At 41.2% G+C, this 17178-nt stretch overlaps 1 protein-coding gene across 1 annotated transcript in view; it reads right to left on the reverse strand.

Annotated features, from left to right (window-relative positions):
• Positions 1 to 17178, reverse strand: part of DIP2A (disco interacting protein 2 homolog A) — a 311461-nt gene that overhangs the window by 102956 nt on the left and 191327 nt on the right. Inside the window, exons 28-29 of the mRNA XM_053698887.1 lie at positions 16703 to 16814; positions 13416 to 13525 (exon numbers count right to left, since the gene is read on the reverse strand). Coding sequence (XP_053554862.1) covers positions 13416 to 13525; positions 16703 to 16814 — 222 coding nt within the window. The remainder of the gene's footprint in view (positions 1 to 13415; positions 13526 to 16702; positions 16815 to 17178) is intronic.

Consider the following 17178-nt stretch of genomic DNA (forward strand, 5'->3'; position numbering starts at 1 on the left):
TTTAATAGGTATTTATTATGTTAAACGTTTTTGCTGGAATGTAGAATCGTTTGCATTTTCTGAGGTACTGAGTGAATAAATGTTTGGGCATTATTTTTCCACTTGGCAGTTGCTTGTTTTAATTGTGACAGTTTCGTTTCTCTCTCACTGCTGTGTGTGAGGGGGAGGGGCCGTTTTTGGCGCTCTTTGCTACGCATCAAAAATTTCCAGTCAGTTACTCTTGTATTTCCTGCATGATCCGGTTCATCTCTAACAGAACTCAGGGGTCTTCAAACTTCTTTGAAGGGAGGTAGACTCTCTCAGCAGAGCTGTGAGACTTATATATTGACTGTGATTAAAAACGTTGCTCTGTAATTTTTACGTTTCAAATTTAATTATTGTTACTTTACTAATGGGAACAAACCTTTGCTAAAAGTTGTGTTGTTTTCAAGGATTGATGCTATAACAGTTTTTCAGTTCATTATTTCAACTGTCATTTAATCGTTTAGTGCTTCTTTGAGGCACAGTACGTTTTTGTTAAATAAGATTGTAACCAAGTTGCAAGTTTATTTGCTAGTGTGTTAAACATGTCTGATTCAGAGGAAGATACCTGTGTCATTTGTTCCAATGCCAAGGTGGAGCCCAATAGAAATTTATGTACTAACTGTATTGATGCTACTTTAAATAAAAGCCAATCTGTACAAATTGAACAAATTTCACCAAACAGCGAGGGGAGAGTTATGCCGACTAACTCGCCTCACGTGTCAGTACCTGCATCTCCCGCCCGGGAGGTGCGTGATATTGTGACGCCTAGTACATCTGGGCGGCCATTACAGATAACATTACAAGATATGGCTACTGTTATGACTGAAGTTTTGGCTAAATTACCAGAACTAAGGGGCAAGCGTGATCACTCTGGGGTGAGAACAGAGTGCGCTGATAATACTAGAGCCATGTCTGATACTGCGTCACAGCTTGCAGAGCATGAGGACGGAGAGCTTCATTCTGTGGGTGACGGTTCTGATCCAAACAGATTGGATTCAGATATTTCAAATTTTAAATTTAAATTGGAGAACCTCCGTGTATTACTAGGGGAGGTTTTAGCGGCTCTTAATGATTGTAACACTGTTGCAATACCAGAGAAATTGTGTAGGTTGGATAAATACTTTGCGGTACCGGCGAGTACTGACGTTTTTCCTATACCTAAGAGACTAACTGAAATTGTTACTAAGGAGTGGGATAGACCCGGTGTGCCGTTCTCACCCCCTCCAATATTTAGAAAGATGTTTCCAATAGACGCCACCACACGGGACTTATGGCAAACGGTCCCTAAGGTGGAGGGAGCAGTTTCTACTTTAGCTAAGCGTACCACTATCCCGGTGGAGGATAGCTGTGCTTTTTCAGATCCAATGGATAAAAAATTAGAGGGTTACCTTAAGAAAATGTTTGTTCAACAAGGTTTTATATTGCAACCCCTTGCATGCATCGCGCCGATTACGGCTGCGGCAGCATTTTGGATGGAGTCTCTGGAAGAGAACCTTAGTTCAGCTACGCTGGACGACATTACGGACAGGCTTAGAGTCCTTAAACTAGCTAATTCATTCATTTCGGAGGCCGTAGTACATTTAACCAAACTTACGGCTAAGAACTCAGGATTCGCCATTCAGGCACGTAGGGCGCTGTGGCTAAAATCCTGGTCAGCTGATGTAACTTCTAAGTCCAAATTACTTAATATACCTTTCAAAGGGCAAACTTTATTTGGGCCCGGTTTGAAAGAAATTATCGCTGACATTACAGGAGGTAAGGGCCACGCCCTGCCTCAAGACAAAGCCAAAGCTAAGGCTAGACAGTCTAATTTTCGTCCCTTTCGGAATTTCAAAGCAGGAGCAGCACCAACTTCCACTGCACCAAAACAGGAAGGAGCCGTTGCTCGTTACAGACAAGGCTGGAAACCTAACCAGTCCTGGAACAAGGGCAAGCAGGCCAGGAAACCTGCTGCTGCCCCTAAGACAGCATGAATCGAGGGCTCCCGATCCGGGACCGGATCTAGTGGGGGGCAGACTCTCTCTCTTCGCCCAGGCTTGGGCAAGAGATGTTCAGGATCCCTGGGCGCTAGAGATCATATCTCAGGGATACCTTCTAGACTTCAAATTCTCTCCCCCAAGAGGGAGATTTCATCTGTCAAGGTTGTCAACAAACCAGATAAAGAAAGAAGCGTTTCTACGCTGTGTACAAGATCTGTTATTAATGGGAGTGATCCATCCGGTTCCGCGGTCGGAACAAGGACAAGGGTTTTACTCAAACCTGTTTGTGGTTCCCAAAAAAGAGGGAACTTTCAGGCCAATCTTGGATTTAAAGATCCTAAACAAATTCCTAAGAGTTCCATCGTTCAAAATGGAAACTATTCGGACAATCTTACCCATGATCCAAAAGGGTCAGTACATGACCACAGTGGATTTAAAGGATGCTTACCTTCACATACCGATTCACAAAGATCATTACCGGTATCTAAGGTTTGCCTTCTTAGACAGGCATTACCAGTTTGTAGCTCTTCTATTCGGATTGGCTACGGCTCCAAGAATCTTCACAAAGGTTCTGGGTGCCCTTCTGGCGGTACTAAGACCGCGAGGAATTTCGGTAGCTCCGTACCTAGACGACATTCTGATACAAGCTTCAAGCTTTCAAACTGCCAAGTCTCACACAGAGTTAGTTCTGGCATTTCTAAGGTCGCATGGATGGAAAGTGAACGAAAAGAAGAGTTCTCTCTTTCCTCTCACAAGAGTTCCATTTTTGGGGACTCTTATAGATTCTGTAGAAATGAAGATTTATCTGACAGAAGACAGATTAACAAAGCTTCTAAATGCATGCCGTGTCCTTCATTCCATTCAACTCCCGTCAGTAGCTCAATGCATGGAGGTGATCGGCTTAATGGTAGCAGCAATGGACATAGTACCCTTTGCACGTCTACATCTCAGACCGCTGCAATTGTGCATGCTGAGTCAGTGGAATGGGGATTACTCAGACTTGTCCCCTACTCTGAATCTGGATCAAGAGACCAGAAACTCTCTTCTATGGTGGTTTTCTCGGCCACATCTGTCCAGGGGGATGCCATTCAGCAGGCCGGACTGGACAATTGTAACAACAGACGCCAGCCTACTAGGTTGGGGCGCTGTCTGGAATTCTCTGAAGGCTCAGGGACAATGGAATCAGGAGGAAAGTCTCCTACCAATAAACATTCTGGAATTGAGAGCAGTTCTCAATGCCCTTCTGGCTTGGCCCCAGTTAAAAACTCGGGGGTTCATCAGGTTTCAGTCGGACAACATCACGACTGTAGCTTACATCAACCATCAAGGAGGGACAAGAAGCTCCCTAGCAATGATGGAAGTATCAAAGATAATTCGCTGGGCAGAGTCTCACTCTTGCCACCTGTCAGCAATCCACATCCCGGGAGTGGAGAACTGGGAGGCGGATTTCTTGAGTCGCCAGACTTTTCATCCGGGGGAGTGGGAACTTCATCCGGAGGTCTTTGCCCAAATACTTCGACGTTGGGGCAAACCAGAGATAGATCTCATGGCGTCTCGCCAGAACGCCAAACTTCCTCGCTACGGGTCCAGATCCAGGGATCCGGGAGCGGTTCTGATAGATGCTTTGACAGCACCTTGGAACTTCGGGATGGCTTATGTGTTTCCACCCTTCCCGCTGCTTCCTCGATTGATTGCCAAAATCAAACAGGAGAGAGCATCAGTGGTTCTAATAGCGCCTGCATGGCCACGCAGGACTTGGTATGCAGATCTAGTGGACATGTCATCCTGTCCGCCTTGGTCTCTACCTCTAAGACAGGACCTTCTGATACAGGGTCCATTCAAACATCAAAATCTAACTTCTCTGAAGCTGACTGCTTGGAAATTGAACGCTTGATTTCATCAAAACGTGGTTTTTCTGAGTCGGTTATTGATACCCTGATACAGGCTAGGAAGCCTGTTACCAGAAGGATTTACCATAAGATATGGCGTAAATACCTATACTGGTGCGAATCCAAAGGTTACTCCTGGAGTAAGGTTAGGATTCCTAGGATATTGTCCTTTCTACAAGAAGGTTTAGAAAAGGGTTTATCGGCTAGTTCATTAAAGGGACAGATCTCAGCTCTGTCCATCTTGTTGCACAGGCGTCTGTCAGAAAATCCAGACGTCCAGGCCTTTTGTCAGGCTTTAGCTAGAATCAAGCCTGTGTTTAAAACTGTTGCTCCGCCATGGAGTTTAAACCTTGTTCTTAACGTTCTACAAGGAGTTCCGTTTGAACCCCTTCATTCCATTGATATAAAGTTGTTATCTTGGAAAGTGTTATTTTTAATGGCTATTTCTTCGGCTCGGAGAGTCTCTGAGTTATCAGCTTTACATTGTGATTCTCCTTATTTGATTTTTCATTCAGATAAGGTAGTTCTGCGTACTAAACCTGGGTTCTTACCTAAGGTAGTCACTATCAGGAACATCAATCAAGAGATCGTGGTTCCTTCCCTGTGCCCGAATCCTTCTTCAAAGAAGGAACGTCTTCTACACAATCTGGATGTAGTTCGTGCCCTCAAGTTCTACTTGCAGGCAACTAAGGATTTTCGACAAACGTCTTCCCTGTTTGTCGTGTACTCTGGTCAGAGGAGAGGTCATAAGGCTTCGGCTACCTCTCTCTCCTTCTGGCTTCGTAGCATAATTCGTTTAGCCTATGAGACTGCTGGACAGCAGCCTCCTGAAAGAATTACAGCTCATTCTACTAGAGCTGTGGCTTCCACTTGGGCCTTTAAGAATGAGGCCTCTGTTGAACAGATTTGCAAGGCTGCAACTTGGTCTTCGCTTCATACTTTTTCCAAATTTTACAAATTTGACACTTTTGCTTCTTCGGAGGCTATTTTTGGGAGAAAGGTTCTTCAGGCAGTGGTTCCTTCTGTATAATGAGCCTGCCTATCCCTCCCGTCATCCGTGTACTTTTGCTTTGGTATTGGTATCCCAGAAGTAATGATGACCCGTGGACTGATCACACATAACAGAAGAAAACATAATTTATGCTTACCTGATAAATTCCTTTCTTCTGTTGTGTGATCAGTCCACGGCCCGCCCTGTTTTTTAAGGCAGGTAAATATTTTTTAAATTATACTCCAGTCACCACTTCACCCTTGGTTTCTCCTTTCTCGTTGATTCTTGGTCGAATGACTGGGAGTGACGTAGAGGGGAGGAGCTATATGCAGCTCTGCTGGGTGAATCCTCTTGCATTTCCTGTTGGGGAGGAGTTATATCCCAGAAGTAATGATGACCCGTGGACTGATCACACAACAGAAGAAAGGAATTTATCAGGTAAGCATAAATTATGTTATATATATATATATATATATATATATATATATATAAAGACACACACACTGTATATATCTATTTGTTCTTTTCTCTCCCCTCTCAGCTTTGTTTGCCTCCTTTCTTCTTTCAGACTCGTTTGCCACTATCTCTATCCCTCTTCCCCCTCTATCTCTCTCTCTCCATGCTCTATTTTTTCTGTCTCTCCCTTCTCACTTTCCCATGACTCTATTTCCCTCTTTTTCCTCTCTGTCTCCCCCCCTTTTTTTTCTCTCTCCACTCTGTCTTCTTTCTGTGAAATTTCCAAACATGAATTCTAATATGAATGAAGATAAAAGGGCAATGTCTTCTGCACAACCAGGTGTACAATGAATGTAGATATTTAATGGATCAAAACATAAGAGGGGCCTCATTTTAAGCTCTGCCTAAGGCCTCTCTAACGCTAAAGCAACCTCTGTCCTGAGAAGTTGGTGTTGCTGGCTGCTGCCTGTAGCTGCTGAAGTGCATCCAGGGATTCCAGTCCTGCAGCTACGTTCCATACTTTTTTTTTCTGCCACGTTAAATCTATTAACTATTTAAAATAAACTGTATTGTTGCTAAAAGGCATACAGAGTGACATTAAACATCTCAATTCACACTTATTGCTAAAATAAGTCAATAAATCTATTACAATTATACCGAGTACTGTGAGTAAAGGCTTTCTTTTTTAATAGTGGGAGACATTCCTGTATAAGATTATTTTTTATTTTGCAACCAGGCAAATATTGTGCATTGAGGTTTTTAAAGGGCATTGATTAGATTTCCTGTAGCATAAGCAAATTAACAGGCTATGCTTGCCCACATTATTGTCCACATATAGCACTCATTACTATCCATGTATACCTTGCACTTGACCATATTACTATGAGTTGGTTTTCCCAGGGCACTATGTATAGCATCCACCATATTTTCACTACTTAATACAATACATGTTATAAGTAATGCTGGAGGACATTGGAGTGTGAATATAGCAAAAATGATAGATCACTTTGCAACAAGATAATCTGCCACATTGCCCCTCCCGATATTGGGCTCTGGATCCGCCCCTGCTGCAAAGGAAATTAAAAATAATGTAAAGTAGACGTGTAGTCAAGGTAATAAGAGAAGATAAATGTCTATGCCCAGTCTATTAAAGAGAATGAGTTATGGACGAACACATGTAGAGGAAAATGGTATTCTCTGTCTTGCTTCCTCTTGGTTAAAACTAAGATGGAACCACTGATCCCTCTTCGTTAAATGGACAAAATACTTATATGCTGAATCCTTTGAAAGTGATGCAGTATAACTGTAAAAAGCTGACAAGAAAATATCACCTGAACATCTCTATGTAAAAACATATTTTATGCTTACCAGATAAATTCCTTTCCTTCCGGATAGGGAGAGTCCACTGCTTTATTTCTTAGTGTTGGGAAATACAACACCTGGCCACCAGGAGGAGGCAAAGACACCCCAGCCAAAGGCTTAAATTTCCCTCCCACTTTCTCATTACCCCATTCATTCTGCCGAGGGAACAAGGAAAAGTAGGAGAAACATTAGGGTATAAATGGTGCCAGAAGAATAAAATAAATAATAGGGGACCGCCCATGGACAAGAAAAAAACGGGCGGGGCCGTGGACTCTCCCTATCCGGAAGGAAAGGCATTTATCTGGTAAGCATAAATTATGTTTTCCTTTCTAAGATAGGGAGAGTCCACAGCTTTATTCCTTACTGTTGGGAAAACTATACCCAAGCTCCAGAGGACACTGAATGAATAACAGGAGGGAACAAAAAGGAAGAGGCAGACCCTATTCTGAGGACACCATAGCCTGCAAAACTTTTCTCCCGAAAGCTGCTTCAGCCAAAGCAAAAACATCAAACTTGTAAAATTTTGAAAAAGTATGTAAAAAGGACCAGTTTAGCCGCCTTACAAATCTGATCCATAGAGGCCTTGTTCTAAAAGGCCCAAGAGGAAGCCACTGCTCTAGTGGAGTGAGCCGTTATCCTCTCAAGAGTTAGCGCTACCCCCCTCGGTAACACAAGGGTTCTAGCCAAAACTGGGCACAACTGCACTCCAATACTGAATCCACAAAAATAACTTTAAGAGACACAGAACATCTCCAACAAACAGCAAAGAAGAGCAATGAGACTACTTATATAGCACATACTGTATCATGTTAAACATGGCTGCCGAGGGGAAACCAGATCTTGTGTCTCGAATCACTCCGCTTGGAAATCTTGGAAACACGTCTGCTAAATCTACTTGAGAGAGCACCATTTGATTTCCTAACAAGACGCAATACTACACCCAAAATACAGACATCTGTCGCCGGAAACCCAGATACAAGTCCTAAGATAAGGGATAAAACAACCACACTGGGCTCCACAATATCTAATAACCAACAAAAGTCTATACTTCAGAAAGTCCCAACACCCGCAACTCAAAAATCACAACTTGTAGTTGAAAACATGGAGAGCGTTTCCTCCCCTTCTATCTAGCTACCTTGTTCTTTGAAGAGACATGCCAACCCTGGGGAAAAATATGTTCCTACCTACAGCCCATCATCCGTGAAACAAACCTCAGCTTTACAGGGGCCTTTGCGGTGGGACGGGTTATGCCGACATCTAAACCATGAAGGGAACTCCCAGATCATTGCAAAAGTCAACAGGACCTGGCTTCACTGATGTCAGCGTAACGAAAGGTAACTTTCCACATCTGATCTCTAGCTAATACTTAGAGGATTTAACTTTCCTCAAAGAGTTAATGGATTATACATCTTTAAAGAATTTAGCACAGTCAAGCTTGTTCGAATACTCTATACAAGGCGATCCCCATCTGGGCCTCAGTGCTGCACCCGTTAAACAGGCAAAAATCTGGGGTGTAGGTCCCTTCAGCACACCACCTTAAATAATATACCAAGCTCGCTGATCAACGGGAATCTGAGTAATCTATTCCATGGACATGATTAGCATTCATCAATTCCACGAGTATTATAGTTATACATTATATGTATTCTTTGTGTTATTTGTTATAAGGGATTTGTTCATAAAAAGGCACCCCTGCCACCTGTGTTATAAACCTAATATACGCATGCAGATGACTGATTTTGCATCTTCACATGATAAAACCATAAGAATTCACATAGCTCATAGAGGTACACCATGCTCCACTTACAGAACATTTACTGACATGATGTCCTTTATAAACCAATGTCTCTTTTAGGGGTTGGTGGGGGGTCCCCAGGGAGACTACTAATATAGTATTCCCAGAGTATGGGATATCGTGATCTTTGAACCATTAACCCCAGATATAGAGCCAATATATTATTGTTGTCCTGTCCTGGCGGTCTGCGGCCGGGGCTGAAGGAGGACAAAAAATAAATAAAAATAAATATATACATGATGCACTTTATTTCAAACATAGAAAAAAGCACATACATGCATATTTTTTAATAACTCAACTTCATTCCTACATGTCTTATCAATATAGAATACAAAAATGTATGCTTAGACTGAGCTTATATGATAGTTTATATAATTGTTTAGTTTACTATCTTACTTTCGTCATCAATCATAATTCTTCTAGAATACCACATGTACAGATACCAAGCACTTTTCCTATAATAAGAGACTCATAAGATGTAACAGTTGTTTCCTTGTTAATAATTGCACTTTTTGAAGTGTTGTGTGTTTTCAGTGTGCTTAGTTTGGCATCAGCATCTAACAATCAACAACAACCTTTTGTTGGATGCAGTTTTCTTTTATTATTATTTTTCTTTTATTAAGTTTTCTTTGTAGTTCTATAACAACCCCTTGATTCAGATAAGATTATCACAATTGGTCCAAGAGGGACCTAATACATTGTTATAAGGGGAAGAAAGAAAAATGAGGACTATAACCCAATCTACACAATCCTTTTTTAGATATGATGTGAATATCTTGTACAATGTCTATTTCATGTATGATGTATGCTTTTTGTCCTCAATAAAACTATTTAAAATAAAAAAAGAGAACCTTCCAAGATAACAATTTAATGTCAATGGAATGCAGAGGCTCAAACGGAACCTGTTGCAAAACCCGAAGAACATGGTTTAGGCTCTAAGGAGGAGCCCCAGATCTAAACACAGGTCTGATCCTAATCAGAGCCTTAACAAAAGGACTGCACGTCTGGAAGCTCAGCCAGTCTCTTGTGCAATAAAACCGACAGGGCCGAAACCTATCCCCTCAGGGAACTAGCAGAAAGGCCCTTCTCCAGCCCATCCTGGAGAAAAGATAAGGCAACCTTAACTCTGTGCCAGGAAAAACCACGCTCTTCTCACCAGAATAAGTAGGTCCTCCACACCTTGTGGTAGATACGCCGAGTAACTGGTTTATGAGCTTGAATAAGAGTATCAATGACACTCTCCGATAAACCTCTCTTGGCTAAGTCTAAGCATTCAATCGCCACGCAGTTAGCCTCAGAGAATTTAGATTTTGATGAACAAATGGACCTTGTATCAGCAGGTCTCTGCGACAAGGTAACTTCCACGGAGGACATGAGGACATCCCCACTAGATCCGGCAAACCACATCCTTCGCGGCCACAATGGGGAAATCAGGAATACTGATACCCGCTCCTGCCTGATGCGAGCCACCACTCGAGGAAGAAGCGGTAATTTAAGAAAAAGATATATGAGTTTAAACCTCCAGGGGACTGCTAGTGCATCTATTAGATCTGCTTGGGGATCCCTCGACCTCGACCCATTCCTGGGTAGCTTGGTATTGAGACGGGACGCCATGAGATCTATCTCCGGCGACCCCCACTTGCTGCATATCTCTGCAAATACCTCGGGATGGAGAGACCATTCTCCTGGATGGAAGGATTGCCTGCTGAGAAAATTCGCATCTCAGTTCTCCACACCCGGAATGTGGATCGCTGACAGCGAACAGCTGTGGGCCTCCGCCCACTCCAGAATCTGAGATACCTCTTTCATCTTTAAGGAACTTCTCGTTCCCCTGTGATGGTTGATGTAAGCCACCAAGGTTATATTGTCTGATTGGAACCTGATAAACTAAGACAAACCCAGAAGTGGCCAAGCCTTCAAGACCTTGAAGATTGCCCATAGTTCCAAAATATTGATCGGGAGGGAGGACTCCTCCTGAGTCCACAACCCCTGTGCCTTCCTGGCAGCCCAAACAGCTCCCCATCAAGATAGGCTTGCGTCAGTAGTCACAATCTCCCAGGATGGTCTTAAAAAGCATGTCCCTGGGGACAGATGATCAGGACAGAGCCACCAAGAGAGCGATTCCCTCGACCAGCTGTCTAACACAATCTGTTGAGACAGATCTGAATGATCCCCATTCCACTGCCTCAGCGTGCACAGTTGTAAAGGTCTAAAACAGAATCTGGCAAAAGGAATGATGTCAATGCAGGACACCATGAGACCAATCACCTCCATACACTAAGCCACAGAAGGACTCAAGGAGGTCCGGAGGGTAAGACATGCCGAAGTTAGCTTGCAAGGTCTCTGGTCTGTTAGAAATATCCTCATGGATATGGAGTCTATTATAGTACCCAGGAATTCCACCCTGGTACTTGGGATAAGAGAACTCTTTTCCAAATTTATCTTCGATTCATGTGATTGAAGAAGACTGAGAAGGGCCTCGAGAATTCTTTCGCAAGACGAAAGGTGCTTGCACCAGAATATCGTCCAAGTATGGGGCTACTGCAATACCTTGAGTTCTGGCAATGGCTAGAGGAGCCCCCAGAACATTCGTAAAGATTCTTGGAGCAGTAGCTAGGCCAAACAGAAAGGAAATGAACTGGAAGTGCTGGTTTAAGAATGAAAACCTCAGGAACTGAAAGTGTTCCCTGTGGATTGGAACATGAAGGTAAGCGTCCTTCAGATCTATAGTGGTCATAAACTGGCCTTCCTGAATTAAAGGAAGGATGGACCTTATCGTCTCCATCTTGAAAGAAGGGACACTGAGAAATTTGTTTAAGCACTTTAGGTCCAGAATTTGGCGGAAAGTTCCCTCCTTCTTTGGGACCATGAAAAGGTTTGAATAAAACTCCAAACCTCTTTCTTCGATAGGCACCGGGACAACAACTCCTAAGTAGGATAGATCCTGAACGCACCCTAGAAAGGTATCCCTCTTTTCTGGTCTGGTAGACAGATTCGAGAGATTTTAAATCTAAAGGACGTTTCCTCCGCAGCAGGAGGCTTAGACGCTAAGGACTCCGACCCAGAAAGTTAAACCTCTGAAGCTAGGACATAATAGCTAAATCCGATAAATATTTAGATGACTCCGGGTCAGGAGAGCTATGTTTAACCTTTCTCTTGGGTTTGTTAGAGCAAGGTAATGTACTGAGAGCCGCAGACACCGCCGTTTGTAACTGCGCGCAAAGTCCGCAGGAAGAAGGCCCCCTCCGGATGGAGGATTAGATGTGCTATGGGGAACTGCATGTGGAGTGGATAATGTAGCAAGGGTAGTAATCTCACAGGAGGCCGAGTCCTGAGAGGTAGACAGCTCAGAGGGAATATGAGCCTTAGCAGGCTTGTCTCCCTTCTTAGACTTTATAACGGTGTTAAGGTGTTAAGGCATGTGGAACATAATTGAGTGGGCGGGAAAACCACGGCCTCCTCACAATATAAACCGGTAGTACAGAAGGAGTACCTTCTAACATGTCAAAGTCCTCCATAGCTCAGGTTATACCCACAGGAGGACCCAAAAAAAAGTTTTTATTATAGAAAACCACCTTTATACTCCCAATGGCTGGGGCACTCACCACCTCCTAGACCCAGACAGTTAACAGAGGAAATGCTCTCCTCAGGTTCAAGTCTCAGCCGGAATGGAGGAAAAGACCATAGAGTGCAAGACAGTACTTCCCCTGTTATTACAAGTACAGCAAGCAATAGGAGCTGTGCAACACTTTCAAAAACAAAAGTGAAAACTGTTTTTTCCAGCCAAAAACACACATACTATCATCCCAGGAAAAAAATCACACAAAGCAGCATGTAAATAATTAATATACTGATTAATTAACCCCAACTGTTCAATAAAACCCCTTCAGAGGACATTAACCCTGGATCCTATCAAGGCATAAAGGAGCCACACTGTGACCCTGTTATAGCGTTTTATGTGTAAAAATTGAAACGATCTTGGCTCCAGGATCCATGCTGTGGAACAGAACACAGCCTCTCAAGTGTGACAGTCTTATAGCAGCACTTCTGACATGGACTTGAGTGAGAGAAAGCAGGCAGTGAAACTCGTCAACACTGATTGCTTAAGAGCTGTTAGCAGCAGTCTGGATGGTTTCGCAGAAAAACTTTCCCTGCATCTAACTTTCATCAATACTCTCACTGAGAGGTTGACATGACTACTTAAAACTCCAATCCTATCTCAAAGGGCAGATACCCTTTTTCAGGACTCTCCGAATCTTCTGATACTTCTCTGCCACCTCCTAACGTGAAGAAGAAAGGCAAAGAATGACTGGGGTAATGAGGAAGTGGGAAGGATATTTAAGCCTTTGGCTGGGGTGTCTTTGCCTCCTCCTGGTGGCCAGCTGTTGTATTTCCCAACAGTAAGGAATGAAGCCGTGGACTCTCCCTATCTTAGGAAGGATAGAGGAAGATATTTTACCTCAAAATTTCTTCAACTCACAATAGTAAGTGCTCTGTGAACAGTTATCCTTCAGCTACTGTCCAGCTGAAAGTTAAAAAAACAAAAAAAACAATAGCCAATCAGCAGTGCTGAGGTCATGCGTTGCTTTACTGTGATGTCATTAAATTTTACTGAAATCTTGCGGGATTTTATCGTAAACTTCCTTAAACTGAGTACGGAAATAACATGACTGTGCCTGCACATCCCAGATGCACGCTCCCTTGCAAGTCCTGGGATCAGCATTCTGATTGCCTGTTTAAAGACCCTTTACAATGGGATGTGGCTACTGAGGAAATCTGTAGGTAAAATATCTTCCTTTTTTACATAGAGATGTTCAGGTGATATTTTCTAGTCAACTTTTTACAACTATGCTGTATCACTCAAGTGCTTTAACACTCGATTATTATGCCCCTTTATGAAGGTCAATCTATTCACATACCTTCACTCCTGCTAATATTCCTGTGGTAGACACACTGAAGTCCAAATATGCAAGGGTATCTGGGGAGGAAGGCCTGAACACATGTGCCAACCTTTTCTTGGGCATATCCTCTGTATAAACAGAGAGAAAACTATGTAAAAAAAATCTGGGACAACAAAAGCCACACATTAAATCATAATTACCAAAATGTCCTTATTCTGGCTAATGTCCGTTTGTAGCACTCAGCAACAAAGATGGTCCCTTTAAGTAAGAACTGCACAGAAATTCAAAGTTTATGCTTCAGGTAGGCACAAGACTCCTCCTGCCTTCTCATGTGGATTTTTTATTTAGTGGTAAAACAATTTTAAAAAACAGTAAATATCTAAGGGTGGGCAAAATAAAGAAATAAGGAATATATCATGAATGAAGTTGAAATTCAGAAAAAGTTATTTGTATGTAATTCAATTATGAATTAAGTTTTTCTTCATAAATTGGCCTCATTTGAGGAAAACAGCCAACTTGTAAAGTTTTAAACGTTTACAATAATTCCACAATGCACTTTTTACACATTTCTTAGAAGTTTAGAAGTAGAATGTTTTATCTCCCCAAGTTGTAAACAACTTGTTTCCGTTTTACTTGCTATCAAGTAAAAAATTTGAAAAATAAATAAATACTGTAGTGAAACATAAAATTCAGAAAACACCATAGCCAAGACTGGAATAATTACTTGGTCTCTAAGGAAGATTGGAGTATATTCTGTTTTTGTATAATTTAAACAGTATTATTTTGTTGTTTTTTCAAAAAACAATAAAATTAATAAACTCAAAAAAACAAAGATAGAGTATATAATTCAGTTACCTATGGTAATATTCAAAATAGTATATGATTCTTGTAAGGGTGGCTATAATTAAAGCTTGAACAACTAGAATTAAAGCTCATGGAAATTCAAAGGATTTACATTTAAAGGGACAGTCTACCATAGAATTGTTATTGTTTTAAAAGATAGATAATCCCTTTATTAGCCATTCCCCAGTTTTGCATAAGCAACACAGTTATATTAATATACTTTTTACCTCTGTGATTACCTTGTATCTAGGAACCTTCTTTCAGCCCCCTGATCACATGACTGTGACTTGTTATTATCTATTGTCTTAAATTTAGCATTGTTTTGTGCTAGATCTTAAATAATCCCCTGTGCCTGAACACAGTGTTATCTATATGGCCCACGTGTACTTTCTGTCTCTTTGTGTTGAAAAGATATTTAAAAAACCTGTGATAAGAGGCAGCCCTCAAAGGCTTAGAAATTAGCATATGAGCCTACCTATGTTTAGTTTAAACTAAGAATACCAAGAGAAAAAAGCAAATTTGATGATAAAAGTAAATTGGAGAGTTGATTAAAATTAAAAGTCCTATCTGAATAATGAAAATTTATACTAGACTGTCCCTTTAAGTCAAATATGGCTAGTGCTTGGATAAATGGTTAAATCAATAGCTTCTAAGGCCAATTAATTCCAGAGTTAGATAAGAAAAACAAAATCTTGAACTTTCAAGGTACTAGAGCTTAGACCTTGTATAAAACCTTCATGAAATATTCAAGAACATGTTATTTGTTAATGAATCTATTGGGTACATCATGTAGCAGCATAAATGCAGGGGAAAATACATGCTAAACACAGTGGAGCACTTTATGGGCTTGCATGCACTGGTTTGGCCTACAACTTTCCAAGAGCTCTTGCTCAGCTGTGAAACTTGTATATATGGATGAAAGAGTGTGCCGTGAAGTAGAAAGTCTGGATGAAGAGGAAAATTAAATGGTTTGCACACTAGAAGAGGGAACCAGGGACATCTGTTGCTAGTAAGGGTAGACTTGCCACTATTGCTGCTTTGTCATAGTTTTATCATTATGCTTTTAACTGGTCTATTGTAGCATAAGCCATTAAAGAAAGAAACAAGCTATATTTGCAGTCAAATCCAAAAAAAGACTGTATGCCTGCCAGGAAATGTTTGAGGATGCCTGTATACATTAAACAATTATAACTTGGGGGTCAATTTATTAAATGTCGAGTGGACATGATGCGCTGTAGTCTGCTGTCGGCATTTAACATTGCACAAGCATTTCTTGTGAAACGCTTGTGCAATGACACCCCTGCACGGCCTGCCAATCGGCCGCTAGCTGGGGGTGTCAATCACCTAAAAGGTGGCAAACAAGTTAAGGAGCAGCAATCATATGACCACTGCTTCTTAACTTAGGTTTCCGGCGAGCCGGAAACTTCGGGCAGAGTAAGCAGAATCCACTGCTTATTAAATCTCCCCCACAGAATGTGTTGCTGAATCCTATTTGTGTACGCGTTCTCAAAAAGGTTTGGCAATAATTAAATGTTTTAAGTTTTATTCAGTGGTTTAGTGATATAGCAAATCTCTCACGGCCTAATAATATCCAAATACATTAATTAATCAAATAAAATTTGCTGTTTTGTAGATGGGACAACTTTTGTATCACAGCTTAACCTCCAAATATTACTTCACTGGGTGAGGATGAACATGGTTCATAATTATGCCAAACACAAATGTAATACAAGAGCTGCAAAAGAGATGCCTCATTATTATATACAGAGAATCACAGAAAATCTGCATTTGATTGTCACTGTAATTGAGAGAGAATCTCATAAGTGACGTCACTGGCACTAAATTAAACCTTGGTGAAACAGCAAACTAATAGTAAAGATACTGGAAGTGATTGAAAGGTGTCTAGCAGGTAAAACAGAAACGTTCCCAATTCTGGGGTAAAGGCAGCAATAACTTTAGGTTAACGATCTGTGCATATTCTGTCTAAAAGACAATATTAAAAAGATGGGGGTGGCAATAAAAAAAAGCCCGAAAGATGGGCTCTCAGGCTTTGAGAGTTTTCTGATCAGCCCCTACTTAAAAAGGACAATTTTAAAAATACTCTCTAATTTAATTCTCTTATCAAACTTACTTAGCTCTGTTGGTATTAAGCATACCTAGGTAGGATAAGGAGTGTACATGTGACTCAAACACTATATGGCAGCAGTGTTTGCAACAATGTATTATATTGTTACAAACATTGTTGAAACATAAAAGTTTAATTTTGACTTTTAGCTCTCTTTTGAGGGTTAGTCTTCACTGGTAAGTGCTACAAGGGTGAGCCAAGATAAAATATCACAAAAAATCTGCGACAGTGACTCGATGTTGTGATGCATGCAAGTATAACCTGATGTGTAGGTTTAAAATATTTTTTCTACTATAGGTCCCAGTTATCTATGGATGGGGTCACTTTTGTTTCTTACCTGTGTCAAGAATAGTGGGCCAGGCCTTAATGTCCACAGCTGCAGCAGCTTCCTTTGATTTGAGCAAACGCATTATTGATTGTGTGGTGAGTATACAGGAAGATTTACTGACCTGCAAATAAAAGAGACACTAATAAAAATACTACACTATGTCAGGCAGCACTACAACCCATAAATATCATGCATACATAAAAAGCAATGTAGGACAGACCAATGAAGAAAACATACTATGAGAGACAGCAACAAACTGAAACCGGCATTATGAACCCTTACATAATGACAGCAGTTTCATATATCCTCACATATCAGAACAGACCATACAAAAAAACTATCATACAAGATCATTGTGCAGAATATTTTGTTTATTAAATGAATAGAAAGGTCAAAATTTAAATAAGCATGGATGCATTTTATAGAAGCATTTCTACAAAAATAAAGAAACAAATTAACAATAAAAAAAGAGAACAGAAAGAAAT

This window comes from Bombina bombina, chromosome 1 (assembly GCF_027579735.1).
Source record: "Bombina bombina isolate aBomBom1 chromosome 1, aBomBom1.pri, whole genome shotgun sequence".
Lineage (NCBI taxonomy): Eukaryota > Metazoa > Chordata > Amphibia > Anura > Bombinatoridae > Bombina > Bombina bombina.